Source organism: Rana temporaria, chromosome 5 (assembly GCF_905171775.1).
Source record: "Rana temporaria chromosome 5, aRanTem1.1, whole genome shotgun sequence".
NCBI lineage: Eukaryota > Metazoa > Chordata > Amphibia > Anura > Ranidae > Rana > Rana temporaria.
In genome coordinates this window covers 81,546,984-81,564,180 of record NC_053493.1, presented here as the reverse complement: position 1 = coordinate 81,564,180, position 17,197 = coordinate 81,546,984, and the positions used below count along the sequence as shown (strand labels likewise).

The window sequence follows — 17,197 nt, the reverse complement described above, 5'->3', positions numbered from 1 at the left end:
GTTGCTCACTTGCTAGTAGCTGGTCTCTCAGTCTTGCAGTCTCCCCATTGTTCCTGCATTTGTGTTACTTTGCTTTATTGCTGGCAGTAGGTCTAGCATGGAATTTGCTACTGGCCGTGCTGTTCATTGTGCAACCCTTTTAACTGTGGTCTTTGAAGATATATTAGAAGTGATGTTTATAGGAACACTACATTTTTTCTCATACAGGGGAAAGTGACAGTGTCTCCTGATAGCCCACCCTCCGAGCAAGGTGCACTCGCCTTCCCTGCTTTGCCTCGTCACCCCTCCTCTCACCATAAGAGTCTTCACATCAGTGAATTGCCAGTCACCAGGTGTGAACCCTGTAACATGGGAGATGCAGTGTCTTTATCCACTTGAGGAAGCTTGCTTGAGGTGGACTCCTGCAGCATGGAATCGTGGATCAGGGATGGACTGGCCATAGGGACTACAGGGAGTTTCCCGGTGGGCCGATGGCTCAGTGGGCTGTTTCTTAAAACAGAGATGCTGCTTGGAGGACATTTTTTAAGTGTGAAAGCACTCAGGCTTTTACACTGGTACTGCATCGGAAGCGTTTTTCAGTCGCTTTACAGGCACCCAAAAGCGCCTAAAAAATGCCTCAGTGTAAAAAGGGGTCCTACACTCACCCCCTCTCTTTTACACTCACTCTCTTTTTCTTACACTCACCCCCCTCTCTCACCCACCCCCTCTCACCCCCTTTCCCTCCTCCCTCTCTCTCTCTCATTCCCCTCTCTCTCACCCTCTCATGATATACAATAATGGATGTAGGGGCCTTTTGGTGGGCGTGATTTTTCGGGGGGGTGGGGGCAGTGTTTTTTTTAATTAAAGTGGGCCGGTCTGGATGAAGTCCAGGGCCAAATTTTTGTCCCAGTCCAGCCCTGTCGTGGATATACCTTGCTGAGGGAATGGGTGGACTATCAGGAGGCGCTGTTTCTCTGTCATAAATGAGTAGGTTACAGTGTCACTTTATAATATCGGAAGTTCTGATTTTTCAAGTGCACATTTTGGGGAAAATTATGGTGAATTTTCTAACTAATGGTTAAAAGAATATTTTTTATGCAGTTTTTGATCATAGTAGTACCAAAATACATATTGGAGAAATGCTGATGTTTAAGGATCTCTGTGAGCCACAACTATGTGTCTGAGTTGTCTCTTGTTCTTTGTATAGGACTAATATGTTTAATCTTTCTGCTGTTCTCTTAAAAGAAACCTGTAATGAGAGAAATATGAATAATCCTATCGCTGACCTCCATCTGAATATGCTAGCCTCTTGCCCATGTCTAGCTTCAGTGTTTTTTCTGTTACTTCATCAGAGCAAGTATGCAGATCAGGAAAATTAGAATGAAGTTCAGGCTTTTCTTTTGCATACTTGTCCTGGGTCAGCGACTCATAAAGGTCTAAAGCCATTGGATCAGCATAACAGCCAGGAGACTAGCATTACCAAAAACGGAGGTCAACAGTGTTAGCCTTCATACATCCTCAGTAAAGGTTTTATTTTATTCGTAATGACATAAATGAGAGCCAATGTCTACAACTACTCAACTGTCTGCTGATTACATGTTTAATGGCAATGTCCACTCATAGGTGCTAACCTCGATTTGTCCTAATATACATGAACATAATGTCTAAATAATTGAAATTAAGCTTGCCATGTTGTGATTTACTTCTCTGCTAATGATCTATTACTATTGTTAAACTAGCGCTTCTCAAACAGTTAGACAGACCTTACATGGATGCCCAGTGTTACAAAACAAACAATACACTAAAATTAAAAAGTCCAATGATAGGATGGACTATTCAAGTTAATTTCTTTACACACGCACACACGCCATTAGGTGGATTTACTTAAGGAGTAATTTTCTACTTAATTATTGGGAGAATATTCAATTCGAAAAATTTTCACCCAACTGCAAATTAAAAAACAAAACGGAATTTTACCTTGATGTAATGATTCTATTGTACAAAACTGTTATATATATATATATATATATTATATATATATATATATATATATATATATATATACAATAATATGTTTGGCAAGAGGTACCAATGCTGATTTAGCCACATATGTCTCAGCGTTTGTAGAGATTGTTGACATGGTTCCTTGTGGTAATGAGCTTGTGTGAGGTCTGAGGAAAAAAAACAGTTTGAGAACAACTGGTTTAAATTGAGCATTTATTTATAACCAATTAGGGATTTGTATAGGTCATGGACAGTTAACAAGCATTGTTACTGTTGGAAAGAATAATTATATTAGCAAATATAATACACATAATTAATATCTGAATATGTTACTAATATTTAGAACTTTTAAAACTTTTAGAAATTGGATGAGATAGTGTGGCCTTTACATGATCTAATGAATGGAAACAAAAATTCAATATATATGTTTTGCATTATGCACATTGCTGTGAAGTGGTGAATGGCACCAGGTATATCTTGCCACCTTTTTTTGTTGCATTTTGATTCTTTAGGTAGCCCATTCAAATGATGGACTGCCTAAATGCAACAGATTGTGTTGCATGTGTGCTAATGCTCTTCAGATCTGCACAGTTCCAGCATCCATTGGATCAGGATAACAGCCAGGAAACTCACATTTTCAGAAACAGAAGTCAACTATTGCAGGTCTTTTGTAATAAAAAAAGATTGTAATGGATCTTTTTTTTTCTTCTGATGTTAAAGGCTTTGTATTTGTTGATTCCATGACCAGTACAGACCCTAATCTTTATAACACTTAAATGCATCATGTGTTGAAAGAATGTAAATATTCACAACCTATTTACTTATCTCATCTCCAAAACATCTAAATTATTGCATATGTTCTCACTGCTGCCTGGCATTTGATAATGAAATGTAAACTTACTATTAACAATACAAGTCTGAAATATATTTGTGAATATGTGTCCTTACATATGTATGAACTGTTTATATGACTTGCTTTTTCTGCCATTAAGAATGAGATGTTCACCTTAGAGGAACAAGCAATTGTATGCCTTGTTTTGTCAGGTATAATAAAATTCTGTATAGTCCACTGGGTATTGTCCAGGGATAAATTACTATTAGCATAAGTTGTACTCATCTGGAAAAGCATACACTTTCTTGCAGATTTCTATGTGTTTTCTCTTCAAAATGGCAGTAAACATATGTATGCTAAGTTCAGTAATATAAGTCTGCACAGCTTGATTTTATAGAGAGCATTTTATTGTACAGTCCAAACTCATTATTATCTATTAAGAGATGCAGTAAGCATTCAAACTGATAATTAGACTCCAGATTGATACTTAAAAGAGCATTTTTCACTTTCTCGCTGGGAAATGTGGTATTAGAAGGCAGGATAGCAAACCAGCTTTGTAAACAACATCTATTATATATTGGGATTTGTAAAATGGATGTTATGCCCATTTAGACTTTTCCAGATGTGGGTTGTGTGTCTGTTTTTCATGCTTTCTTTCCTGGGTGAGGTAATTCCTAAGTGGCCTATAACTGTAGCTCTATTTAACTATTATCATAGTACTTGTAAAGATGTAGCATATTGAGGGGGTTATTTACAAAACTGAAGACAGAAGTTAAAGGTTTTGTGTAAGCATGTCTTTAATGTCTACCTCTCCTCCTCTAGGTCATGTCCATACTTATATTTTTATTATATCTTGCAGTAATACCGCGTACACACGATCATTTTTCGGCATTAAAAAAACGATGTTTTTCGGCATGTAGAAAAAATTAAGCTTTTCCAACTTCATCATTAAAACGACGTTGCCCACACACCATCGTTTTAAAAAAATGCTCTAGCAAAGTGCGGTGACGTACAACACGTACGACGGCACTATAAAGGGGAAGTTCCATTCGGATGACGCCACCCTTGGGGCTGCTTTAGCTGATTCCGTGTTAGTAAAAGATGATTCGCGCTTTTCTGTCTGTTACAGCGTGATGAATGTGCTTAGTCCATTATGAATGGTAGTTTTACCAGAACGAGCACTCCCATCTCATAACTTGCTTCTGAGCATGCGCCGGTTTTTAACGTAGTTTTATCCCATACACGATAATTTTTTACAACCCGAAAAACGTTGTTAAAAAATGCAGCATGTTCGAATTTTTTTTTTGTTATTTTTCAGAACCCGAAAAATGATGTGAAGCCCACACACACGATCATTTTAAATGACATTTTTTAAAAACAATGTTTTTTTAATGCCGAAACATGATCGTCTGTACGCGGCAAAACCAGCTTTTATTATTACCTGTTATACCATCATCAATTTTGTTAAATTGTTGATGGGCAGCTCCTGGGAGCTCAATTCCTACAGATGAAAGCACACCCCCAAAAAGGACATCTCTTAAGGACCCTGTCCCTACTCACAGTGTACAGGCATGTTCTTCAGAGTCAAGGCAGCAGCTAGGGTAGACATCAATGGTATCCTGGTATGCTTTGAAATAATTACGTAATTTAAAAGCAATCACTCAAAAAATACCCTATGCAATTAATATATATTTTTTTAATTTACAAAATTCAAACTATAAAATCAAGCTCAACAGGCATGTTTTCCATATCATGATCTGTTAACTGGTAATTTTTTTGTATGGTAAACTAATTATACAATGTTTTGCTTTAAGGTTGTGGTAAACGCCTTAATTGGAGCTATTCCATCCATCATGAATGTCCTCTTGGTCTGCCTCATATTCTGGCTCATTTTTAGCATCATGGGAGTGAATTTATTAGCTGGAAAATTTGGGAAATGCGTTTACGCTGAGAACAAGACAGAAATCGATGCATCTATTGTAGAAAACAAAACAATGTGTGATGCAATGAACTCCTCAGAAGTCTACTGGACAAAAGTGAAAGTCAACTTTGACAATGTTGGTGCAGGATACTTGGCTCTGCTTCAAGTGGTGAGTATTAGTTTGTGTTTTCTAAATATATTAATCATTGCTCATATGTTCTGTATTTTCAGGAACTGGCACTGTTTCAAAAGGGCCTTTACTGATTGAAAAATGTCTCTGATAAATATATGCTGTGCTTGTCTTGTATGACCGGATCGTTTGCCCCTTCATAAAATCCATGTTTTTTCTCTCCTTGTTCTTGTTTTGAAGATGTGTGCATTTTTGTACCCACTAATCCTATACATCTGAAGGCTCTTCTTAAACATAATACATATTTACTGGGGGCAAAGTCAGGGATTTAATTTGGTACCAGATTTCTGTAGCTACTTTCCAAATCTGCTTACAGCACTGAAAACAGGCTATTGTCCTAAAATGGTGCTGGGACATAAAACTGCAGCTGTGTTTGGAAATAATTGACTAAATATCTCAGTTGTTTTCTTTTAACAGTGTGAAACAGATAACAATTCTAATTGACGTATAGTAGGTGACCGCGATATTGTGTCAATCTCGCTGCTTTTATTGGCGAGATTGAGCACCTACGAGCCCCATCGCGGGAGCCATCGCCGAGCTGGCTCACCGGGAAGGGAAAAATGTGTTGAAGCTGACATACATCCGAATTTCAATGAACAGGAAATTTTTAATAAAATAACGGCATGGGTTCCCCTCCAGGAGCATACCAGGCCCTTAGGTCTGGTATGAATTTAAAGGGGAACCGCCACGCCGAAAAAAATGGCGTGGGGGTCCCCCCAACATCCATACAGAGCCTTATCCTTATACGTCTTCTTTCCTATTCTCTTTTTCCAATGTTGACACAACGCTCTGATTTGTATAGGCCTCTTATGACGTCACAGTCCCATCATGCTCTGGGTGGTGACAACATAAGGGGTGGGGTCAGTGGGTGACATCACCTGGTGATCACGCCCCATGCCTATATAAATTGTTGCGCACGGCGCACCCGGCATTACAGCAGAAGAGAGCGCTGTGTCAACATTGGAAAAAGAGAAGAGGTAAGAAGACGATGGAGAAGACCGGGCCAACGCTAGTAAAAGAGCTGGAAGAAGATAGCAGAGGAGCCCGGCAGAAGGCACCGGAGAGCGGGAGAAGAACCTGAGTGCGGAAGAAGAGAGCGGAGAAGTCGGAAGAGACCCCCGAAGTCCGAAGAATACCCCCGGAGCTGCCTAATAAATTACTTTAAAAACCTGTGTAGTGTATTTTTTTCTTGACACTTTTCCTGCAGGTGAATGGGTAGGAGTACAATGTACCCCATACTCATTCACCTAGGGTGGGGGGCCGGGATCTGGGAACCCCCTTATTATTCCCATAAGCTCCCCGCCCGGAGAACCCCGACAACCAATGGCCAGGGTTGTTGGGAAGAGGCCCTTGTCCTCATCAACATGGGGACAAGGTGCTTTGGGGTGGGGGGGCATTGAGGGCATTCGCCCTGGTACGGTTCAGGAGGGGGGGCGCTTGCTCGTCCCCCCCTTCCTGACCGGCCGGGCTGTGTGCTCGGATAAGGGTCTGGTATGGATTTTGGGGGTACCCCCACACCATTTTTTCAGCATAGGGGTTCCCCTTAAAATCCATACCAGACCTTTAGGGCCTGCTATGCTCCTGGAGGGGAACACATGCCGTTTTTTTATTTAAAATTTGGCGTGGAGTTCCCCCTCATGATTCATACCAAACATAGTGCCTGGTATTGGTGGGGATCCAAGTCGGATCCCCGTCGCTTCTTTCTCGCGCTCGCTGTAATGTGTTTTTCCTATTGCAGCCAGCGTGAGATGTAGAGTACCCTGTCGCCGAGAACCAGTGCAATGGGATCGCGCTGGAAACACATTCTCGGGGACAGGTACTGTATTAGGTAGCCGCATCTCATTGAGTGTTTGAACTTGCTGGTCTGACTGTAGCCCCATCTGCAGCATTCAGGACTTGCGTATTGCAGAACACAAGCCTGACAATGACAGGAAAGGTAACGAGATGGAACTGAGAAGCAGATACCATGATTACACAAGTTTTAAATGTTAAAACTGCAGGAGAAGGAAGGCCTCTGAGTCTGTGTAGCCTGATGATGTAGCCCATGCAACCCCACACTCTTAATACACTGGGTATAAGGGAGTATATAAAATGCCCTAGGTTGGTTAGATTTCATGCCAGTGCATTTCTGCTATGCAGTGGAATGCCAAGCCATGCTGTAAATAGGCTTAACAGGGTACTGCAGCACATGTATAAAGTGAAAACTTAAAAAAATTTGTAAAAGTACTAAAACCACTGCCATGTTTTTATTGCTGGAGATTTACGCATTCTCCTGCCAGACATTATCACAAAGTAAGGGCCCTTTCACACGGGCGGACGAACGGACTGTTTTTTACAAGTCCGTTTACGGACTTGTAATGCATCCCTATGGGATTGTGAATGTTAGCGGATGATGCATCCGCTAACGTCCGTAAAGATCCGCCTCCGCAAAGATCCGCTTTTTCAGACGGAAGAAAACCCTATTTTTCTTCCGTCTGGCGGAACGGATTGGATGAATACGGACACACGGTCTGTATTTATCCGATTCACCATAGGGGAGAGCGGAGGAAAGACAGGGCGGTCTCTGCACAGTGTTCGGGGACCGCCCTGTCTGCCGACAGCTCAGCGGGGATTTACGGATGATCCCCACTGAGCCGACGGATACACACGGGGCGGATCAATACGGATCCGCTCCGTGTGAAAGAGCCCTAAGTGGAAATCCAAAATGTTACATTTTAAACAGGACAGGAGGTGAGGGGAAAAACTCCAATGGGGAGACAGTGTCCAACAATGAATTTTCTCCCAGTTTAGGAAAAAGAAAAGAAGTTGGGACTTTAAATGAGATTTGATGCAAACAGTAGTAAAGTAATACATGCGTAATAACCAAGCTCAAACTTACCACCCAAACAGCAAGCCAAATTCAACTGTCTAACGGTATGTTAAAAGCAGAGGATTGGTTGCACACATTTGCAAATGCATGGATGAGCTACAAGCCACTTCACGGCTCTCTGCGTTTCTGTAGTCCTAACTAAACTGATAAATTTTCCTCAATAGGAGGCATACAAATACTAATGAGTAGATGGAGGACAGGTGACTGGGAGTATGTGTCCCCGCATCCACCTAGGAATGGTATGGTAGTGAGAAGCATTGGAAAAGACGCATAAGGTTAAATATATAAAAAAATATCAAAATCGCATCTCCATCCCTGTAATATGACATAGAACATGGTTTGGGACTTTGAATGAGGCATATAGACTGCTACACCAGCACATGCCTCCATCCCCAAAATTGGAAAAAGAAAAGAAGTTGGGACTTTAAATGAGATGCGATTTGATGCAAACAGTAGTAAAGTAATAAATGCGTAATAACCAAGCTAAAACTTACCACCCAAACAGCAAGCCAAATTCAACTGTCTAACTGTATGTTAAAAGCAGAGGATTGGTTGCACACATTTGCAAATGCATGGATGAGCTACAGGCCACTTCACGGCTCCCTGCGTTTCTGTAGTCCTAACTAAACTGATATAGTTTCTCCCAGTTTAGAGAAGCTTGACAGGGACCTTATCATTCTCTACCTTGTCCAAAAACAAAAAAAACATTTTGGCTTTAAGCTGGCCAATGCATTATACAATTTTGTTATTCAAATTTAGATTTACTTTGAACTATGTAGTGCAAGGGCCTGCCTGATTGCATACAAATTGAAAGTGTTTAAGTTTGACCTCATATTATATGGTTTTGGTAAATCTAAAGGAAAAGTGTGCAAGAAAACTGTCTATTTAATATGCCTTAATGCTGCCAGACCTGTCCTTGGTTGACTTATGGACTACACTTTTCAGGTCATGACCTGAAAATGTCACACAATGAGGTCCATACCTCCTTCAAGGGACCCCTTACAAAGATTGTGTGCGCTTTAAACTTCACCATTTAATGGAGACAAGAAGCAGTAAATTTATAACTGATATCTCATTTAATACTGGTGTGATAGCTTCATCTTGTTTCTCTCATAGAGAGTGGCAAGCTTTTCCCACTGGAGCTCTCATCTCAGCTGCCCTTTATCTATCTTATATTTTCACACTTCACAATAAGAATTAAGTATAAATTGATTTCACCACTGATTACTTTATATTAATGTTACTTTTAAATTTGTACCAGCAACTGCACCTTGCCAAAATTTTTTGTTAATTTTGCATTGCAAACTAAGTCAAAGATGATATTCATTATGTTAGAACACATGGTTCAAAAAGGTTGTGTTACTGGATTTTTTGGTAGAACATAAAGAAATAGTGGATGTGTTTCATTGTGCAATATGTGCAGCAGAGAACAAACTGATACTGACCAAGTCAACAGAAGACCCATTCAGATCCGGTCATCATGTTCTGCTCTTCCTCCCACCTGCCGTCCTGAGATGTCACGCTTCGGGGAAAGAGAAAACTATGACAACAACATTTTATTTAAACATATAAAAGAATAACACGGACTGCATTATTATTAATTTTATTATTATTATTATTATTTAGGTATAAAAGTGTAAATTTGCTGTCCCCCCAAAGTAACACATCACATTAATGGCCAAACCGCTGCTTACAAAAGTGAGCACACCCCTAAGTAAAAAGGTCCAAATTGGGCCCAATTAGCCATTTTTTCTCCCGGTGTCATGTGACTCCTTAGGCCCCGTACACACGAGAGGATCGATCCGCTGAAATTGATCCGCGGATCGGTTTCAGCGGATAGATCCGCTGGTGTGTACGATCCAGCGGATATTTATCCGCGGATATATTTCGGGCCGACCGATTTCCAGCGGATAAAAATTTCCTAACATACTAAGAAATCTATCCGCTGGAATCGGCTCCAGCGGATCGATCCGGTGGTCTGTACAGACTCACCGGATCGATCCGTCCGAACCCATCCCTCGCATATGATTCGACGCATGCGTGGAATTGCTTATATGACAGGGAGACTTGCAGCGTTTTTACTGACCGACGTGATAGTGATCATTATCTATGGTAAGGAGACTACATCACTAGCACTTGGGTGCCTCTATTGGTGGATGGAAGTTTTCGTCTATCTTCTTCACAAAGATTGATTCACCTGATGAATGGGTTCCTAGGATTTGTTCATTAGCACGCATTCATTTGCCCAATTTGCCCATTTGCCCAATATTGGGACTTATATATTGCACTTATTGCACTTTATTCATTTATTTATCACTTTTTACTTCATTGTATTTTAAACACATGGTTTTTATGTGCAATTGCTTTGATTCATGTATTTTTTTCACTTTTAACCCTTTATTGGGGTTTCTTTATTTTCAATTGTAGCGCTGTACCTAGCACAAGAACACATTTTAAAAATTTGTATCCACATTTTTTTTGGTACTGGAAACTTCTTTTTATTTTCTATGTTTTAGCGCAGTGTTTTCCAATCCTTGGCCCGGATTCAGGTAGATTTGCCCCTTATTTACGGAGGCGCAGGGCAGCATTTTTGCCCTGCGCCCCCGCAAATTTACTGCGCTACCCGCGATTCACGGAGCAGTAGCTCCGTAAATTGCGTGTGCGCTGTGTAAACTTGCCCTGCGTAAGGGCGCCTAATGTAAATGATCCCGTAGGGGGCGGGAATCATTTAAATTAGGCGCGCTCCCGCGCTGAGCGTAGAGCGCATGCAAGGACGTCATTTGCTTCAAAGTGAACGTGAATGGCGTCCAGCGCCATTCACGAATCACTTACGCAAATTACGTAAAATTCGAACGTCGCGACGCGGGAACGACGGGTATACTTTAGCATTGGCTGCCCCTGCTATTAGAAGGGACAGCCTTACGCTAAACACGCCGTACAGAAACGACGTAAATTGCGTACGCAGGGCTCGCGCAACATTGTGAATCGGTGTTAGTATGCAATTTGCATACTATATGCTGACCACAATGGGAACGCCCCCTAGCGGTCATCGCAAGAATGCAGCCTAGATATGCGTGGCATAAGAGCCTTATGCCACGCAGATTTTAGGCTGTAGTCGGCGTTACGATGTTCCTGAATCAGGAGCATTCGTAACCCCGCGGCAAGTAAGCAATTGCGCTGTGTAACCTATGGTTACACAGGCGCAATTGCTACTTGAATCTGGGCCACTGTTTTTTTTTACAAATGCCATTATAGATGCAGGATAGATTGTTGTGGCTGGGGAGGGGGGGGTGGTAGGGTAACTGGGATTCTGATTTAGATTAGGTAGTCGTCTTTGTTATGTAGTCAGGAACTAATTTTACTTTCTGTAACTGTTGTTTTGGCCCTGCAGCAGTTCCTGCTATGTTCTTGCACTTTACAAAATTTTAGTAAAAATAATTAAATATAAAATGAAAAATCAGGTCAGGTATATCAATTTAGGTTGCGTCGGGTCACATTCCACTTTGAGCTCTTCAGGTATATCAATGTTTAATAGGTCAGGGTCAGAGGGCATAGTTTACACCTGTGCTAGGATATATGAATGAACTATCGGTTAATATGTATTTTTTTGCATTTTTGTGTCACTTTGCCAATAAATGTCCCTTCTTTTGTGGTACATCACGATATGATGTCTTAGTAGCAAAGTATTTTTAGCTTATGTTTCAATAACCACAAATTCTAAAGATTTATTTTAGACACAACTATTATTAAACACTTTAACTTTGTAACTAATTTAAACATTTTCTATAGTACAGAAAGGAAGAAACAAATTTCCTTTCATTTCAATAAAAGCTGTAGGTGGAATAAAACAAGACATTGAAAGAACAGTTTGATTTTCATTGTATTCAATCAGAACAGTTTTTTACTGGGATAAAAAAATGTGATTGATTGAAGAGGCAACCACAAAAACAAAATTAAATATTGTATTCTGTACGTTTCCTGATTCCAACTGATTGTAGATTATTGAATGTACTCTTTCTGTGTGCCTAGAAAGGAGTTTTGTTTTCTCAGGTATAAAGGAATTGTTTAGATTATGTAAAGGTGCCAAGTTTCTACCAAAAAGCATTATAGAATAGAAGGAAATGACAAAATGATGGAAATAAGCGACCCAAACAAGAAATGGGTGTCACTGCTATGAGTGATACCGTGTCAGGGGGGAAGTTAGTTATTCCATTATTACACCATATCTGGTGTGGATTAGAGCATCTAATACAATGTTTATAAAGAGAATAGGAGGAAAGACCCCCCCCCCCCCAAAAAAAATGGTACTTTATGCAACCCCAAATGGTATTGTTCTAAAAATATTCTTTATTATGGACTTCAATAAGTATAGAAAATTACACAAAATGCAATCTACACCTCCACCGACAATAGAAATTACAATGTTGTCAATTCTAAAATCAACACCAGAGTCTGGACTCAGAAATTACTTAATTACTGGTATATGGTCACCAAAACACAGTGAACTCCTTCAGTACTATCAAGCTCAAAACAGAGCATACTTAAATGTATCAAGTTGTATACATCAATAAAAAGGGATAACATGAGAAGTCAACAAGTGATAGTGACCACACTAATAGTTTATCAATAAAAACATCAAGCAGAAAGAAAAGAGTATGGTCAGCAGTAAAATTGGGTCATAAGGGCATATATATATATATATATATATATATATATATATATATATATATATATATACACACATATATATTTCAACATTATCTTGAAAATATTTTATTATATCTTTTCATGTGACAACACTGATGAAATTATACTACAATGTAAAATAGTGAGTATACAGCTTGTATAACAGTGTACAGCCAATAATGTCTAAACCACTGGCAACAAAAGTGAGTACACTCCTAAGTGGAAATGTCAAAATTGGGCCCAAAGTGTCAATATTTTGTGTAGCCGCCATTATTTTCCAGCAATGCCTTAACCCTCTTGGGCAGATGCTCAATAGGGTTTAGGTTTGGAGACATGCTTGGCCAGTCCATCACCTTTGAGGTGTGTTTGGGGTCGTTATTATATTGGAATACTGCCCTGCGGCACAGTCTCCGAAGGGAGGGGAACATGCTCTGGTTCAGTATGTCACAGTACATGTTGGCATTCATGGTTCCCTCAATGAACTGTAGCTCCCCAGTCATGCAGCCCCAGACCATGACACTCCCACCATCATGCTTCACTGTAGGCACACACACTTGTCTTTTTACTCCTCACCTGGTTGCCGCCACACACACTTGACACCATCTGAACCAAATACATTTATCTTGGTCTCATCAGACCACAGGACATGGTTCTAGTAATCCAGGTTCTTAGTCTGCTTGTCTTCAGCAAACTGTTTGCAGGTTTCTTGGGCATCATCCTTAGAAGGGACAGCCATGCAGACCAATTTAATGCAGTGTGCGACATATGATCTGAGCACTGACAGGCTGACCCCCCATGCCCAGCAGTACAATCCATGTAGTAAAGCTGCTGGTGTACTGAATGCAGCCTGAGGTCCGGGGGCGCTGTTGACTCCCAGCGCTTCATGGAGAACTCAGAGACGCTCTGAGACACTCCCAGCTGAAAGTGTCAACAGTTCCCTGAATGTCTCCGAGCATTGCAGAGCATCCCTGAGTTCTCCAGGAAGTGCTGGGAGCCACCAGTGTCCCTGCACCTCTGGCCACATACAATACTGCATACACCAGCGCCCCCGCACCTCTGGCCACATAAAGTACTGCATACACCAGCAGTGGTTGTGGAACGAATCATCAGAGTTTCCATTATTTCTTATGCACATGCAGTATTACATATGAGCCTCTTTTACTTATTTTACAGCAAAAAAAGTGCTGTAGCAAGAGTTAAACTACCCTGTGCTGCCAGCACATAGAAGAGTCAGAGCATGACTCTGTCACACATAGTGGTGGCCTGGCTCTCCATCAGTCCCTCATGCCCCATCCCCAAACACTGTTCTAATCAACAGCACTCTGGCTTCCTAAAGGGTTCAGTTGGGCTTTATTAGAGATTAGAAATCACATAAATATTTTGAAAGAGTTTCTTTTGGTCAGATGTGTAACTGTTGTGATGACAGCAACCTTGTTCTCACCATCTCTTGAAGTAGATAGCTTTAAATGGAGGGTTTTCAGAGCAGAAAAGTTTTTCAGACTAGACGCAACCAAATTTATCATGTTTCCAGCATAAAAAAAACCCCATTAACTTTGGCTTTAACTCCACAGCAAAAAAACTGAGCACAAGCAACAAATGATTGCCTGTCCAGCTATAACTAAATGCCAAGTCCCTTTCAATCCAGGAAATTTACCTTGTGTACAGATCCATGAAATTACAGTACTTACTTGCAAAGTGTCTGTCTCTGTAGACCAACATTGGCTTTCTCAAGTTTTGGAGACTTTGAAAGACCCCTTTGAGGTCAGGTGTCTTTATTAGGAACAACCACAGCCATGGCATAGGTTTCCTTCATTACAGCTAAGCCCGGCCCAAACACATTGCTATTGGCCATTTACTATGACTGACTGGCAGTTCTACTATTCAATAGGAATGTGCAGGAAGCAGAAAGGGGCAATCTAGCTTTGGCACTGGAAGGGACTTGTCAAAATGGCCTGGCATTTGGCCATGATGGGACAGTTTAGGAGGCTACTACAAATATAGATCTTTTGTAGTTTTTGACCACAGATTCTTGTTAGTTCAGTTGTTTATGTCTGTGTAGGATAAGTAAATACTGGCATTTGGTTGCTGCTTGAGCATAGATGTCATTTAAAGGGCAGTAGAAAAGTGGAAAATATACAGTTTAAAAGAGAGAACATTGAACATATACTTTATTGTATTTAAGAAAAGACTAACTAAATGTGTTCAGTACAGTACTTCAAATGATATACTTTAAAACATACCACTAAATGCACAAATAACATATTTAGTTTTTTTCCTCCAAATATTTCCATTTTATGAAAAGTTTTATTTTGTAATAATTTAGCTTTATGTATTTTGCGAAAATGGTATTTTTGTCAAACTCTTGACCAGTTTTGAATGTCTCTTATTACCGTTTATAAACAATAGTTATCTTGTGTTCTATTGATATACCACTCAGTTCAGAGTGATGTAGTAGTGTGACAGCCTGATCATTTCTTTTGCTGGGTTTTGCTCAGCCGGAGCTGAGCCTTGCCAGCAATGACATAGAACCCTAGCAATGCAATATTTACATATACACAGAAACGGTGCTAATTACTGCAATATGTAATGTGCAGACATGGAGATACTTCACTGGCAATTTGACAGTGTGTTTTATTTCCTTATTGTTTTGTGCCTCTCCCTCGTGGGGGACACAGCTGTTTCCTCTTGAAAACAGAATTGGAGGCTCTATAAAATGGCTTTTTGTGAAAAACCTACCCCCCTACACACACGCAGTGCAAACTGAATATTAAATGCTAATGTAAATTTCAATTGTTATTTGATTTCCTTGCGTAGGGTGAAATCTCATGTCAAATATACTGACGGCATTCATCAGAGTAAACAAGAAAATATACATGTTTTAATTTCATAAACAAGACATAGTTCTCACCATGTCACTGCAATAAAAACAAGAACTGCTTTGCAATTTACTGAGTACTTTGTTTCCTGCAGGCAACATTTAAAGGGTGGATGGATATCATGTATGCAGCTGTGGATTCCCGGTCACTCGTAAGTAATGTTTACTGTGACTTTGGAGAAGAAGTTTAAAGCAATATTAAACCCTCACATTTTTGCATTTCAGTTTACCAGTTTCTATATGTCGTGGGCTGTATTTGTTTTCCTTGTTTAAGCGTTTCCCCCTTATTTTCACCTGGTGATCCAGCCAGTAGGTCTGTCATTCAACTCCCTTTATAACACCAATCTGTTTAGTAAAAGTGGGCAGAGACAAACCATGGTCAGGTTTTATTCAATTATGTAAAACCCTTGTCTCAAAGAAAAGTGTTGGCAGGAGTTTGGCTTTAACCACTTCAGCCCAGGAGGGATTTACCCACTTCCTGACCAGGCCATTTTTTGTGATACGGCACTGCGTCACTTTAACTGACAATTGCGCGGTTGTGCGACGTTGTACCCAAACAAAATGTAAGTCCTTTTTTCCCCACAAATAGAGCTTTCTTGTGCTATAGTGCTATAAACAAAAAAGGCTGTCAATTTTGAAAAAAATATATATTTTTTATTTTCTGCTGTAAAACACACCCAATAAAAAAAATGCAAAAATCCAATTTCTTCATCAATTTAGGTCAATTTGTAATTTGCTACATATTTTTGCTTAAAAAAAAACAAAACAAAAAAACAAGAAGCGTATATTGATTGGTTTGCGCAAAAGTTATATCGTTTACAAAATAGGGGATAGATTTACAGATTTTTTAAAATGTAAATGTAATGTAATTTTTAATGTGTGTTGGTGATCTGCGATTTTTAGCGGGACTGTAACATTGTGGTGGACAGATCGGACACCTAACTGACATTTTGGCACTTTTTTGGGAACCAGTGACATTATTAGTGATTAGTGCTAAACGTATGCACTGACATTGTACTAATGGCACTGGCAGGGTAAGGGTTAACATCATGGGTGATCAAGGGGTTAAATGTGTTCCCTCACTGTGTGTTTTAACTGTATAGTGGAAGGGCTGCCTGGAACAACATACAGATCCGTCTTCCTGTATAGCAGAAAGACATGATCTGTGTGCCATCCCCTGTCAGAACGGAGATCTGCCTTGTCTACTTTGACAGATTCTTTCATTGCGGGGAATGATTGTGGGAGCTTGGCTCCCCGCTGGCCAATGGGTGTGCGTGCGCCCACAAATCGTCATGTACAAGCCCGACGTACACCTACGGTGATTTGCGCAGCCGAGCCAACCTGGCCGGAAAGTGGTTCATTTGTTAGTAAAGTCTATATAAATCTGCTGTAGCATTGACACTACCCTATCCCCAGATTGACAAAGCTGGTGTTCAAAGATATGTCTATTTCCCCTTTGTCCAGAGTGTACTAACCCTAAAGTGTGTTACTGGCTGAATTGTCAGAAAAAAATAAAACATATGCAGCCATTACACTTAAAGTGTTTGTAAACCCTCTCATATGTCCAGTGAAGTGAATAGCCTTAGATGATGCATAAAGATGAAACAAATCCTCCTACATACATTTTTCTTGTTTATTTGCAGTCTTATCGTGTTTACGCCCCTTCAAAAGTGCTGATTTTATATAAAAATCCTTCTGCATTTTCAGTATCAAAAATAAGGGGGGTGGAGAGCTGCAGTTAGAAGTCTTTGGCCCCGTACACACCATAGAATCTATCCGCAGATAAATCCCATCAAATGGGTTTCAGCGGATAGATTCTATGGTGTGTACACTCCTGCGGA

General features: G+C 40.2%; 1 protein-coding gene across 6 annotated transcripts in view; it reads left to right on the top strand.

The window, feature by feature from the left end:
- LOC120940114 (sodium channel protein type 5 subunit alpha-like) overlaps positions 1 to 17,197 on the top strand; it is a 494,846-nt gene that overhangs the window by 457,087 nt on the left and 20,562 nt on the right. For all 6 annotated transcript variants that reach the window (XM_040352763.1, XM_040352761.1, XM_040352760.1 and 3 more), the window contains 2 exons: positions 4,630 to 4,905; positions 15,452 to 15,508. In XM_040352763.1, the coding sequence (XP_040208697.1) occupies positions 4,630 to 4,905; positions 15,452 to 15,508 (333 nt within the window). The remainder of the gene's footprint in view (positions 1 to 4,629; positions 4,906 to 15,451; positions 15,509 to 17,197) is intronic.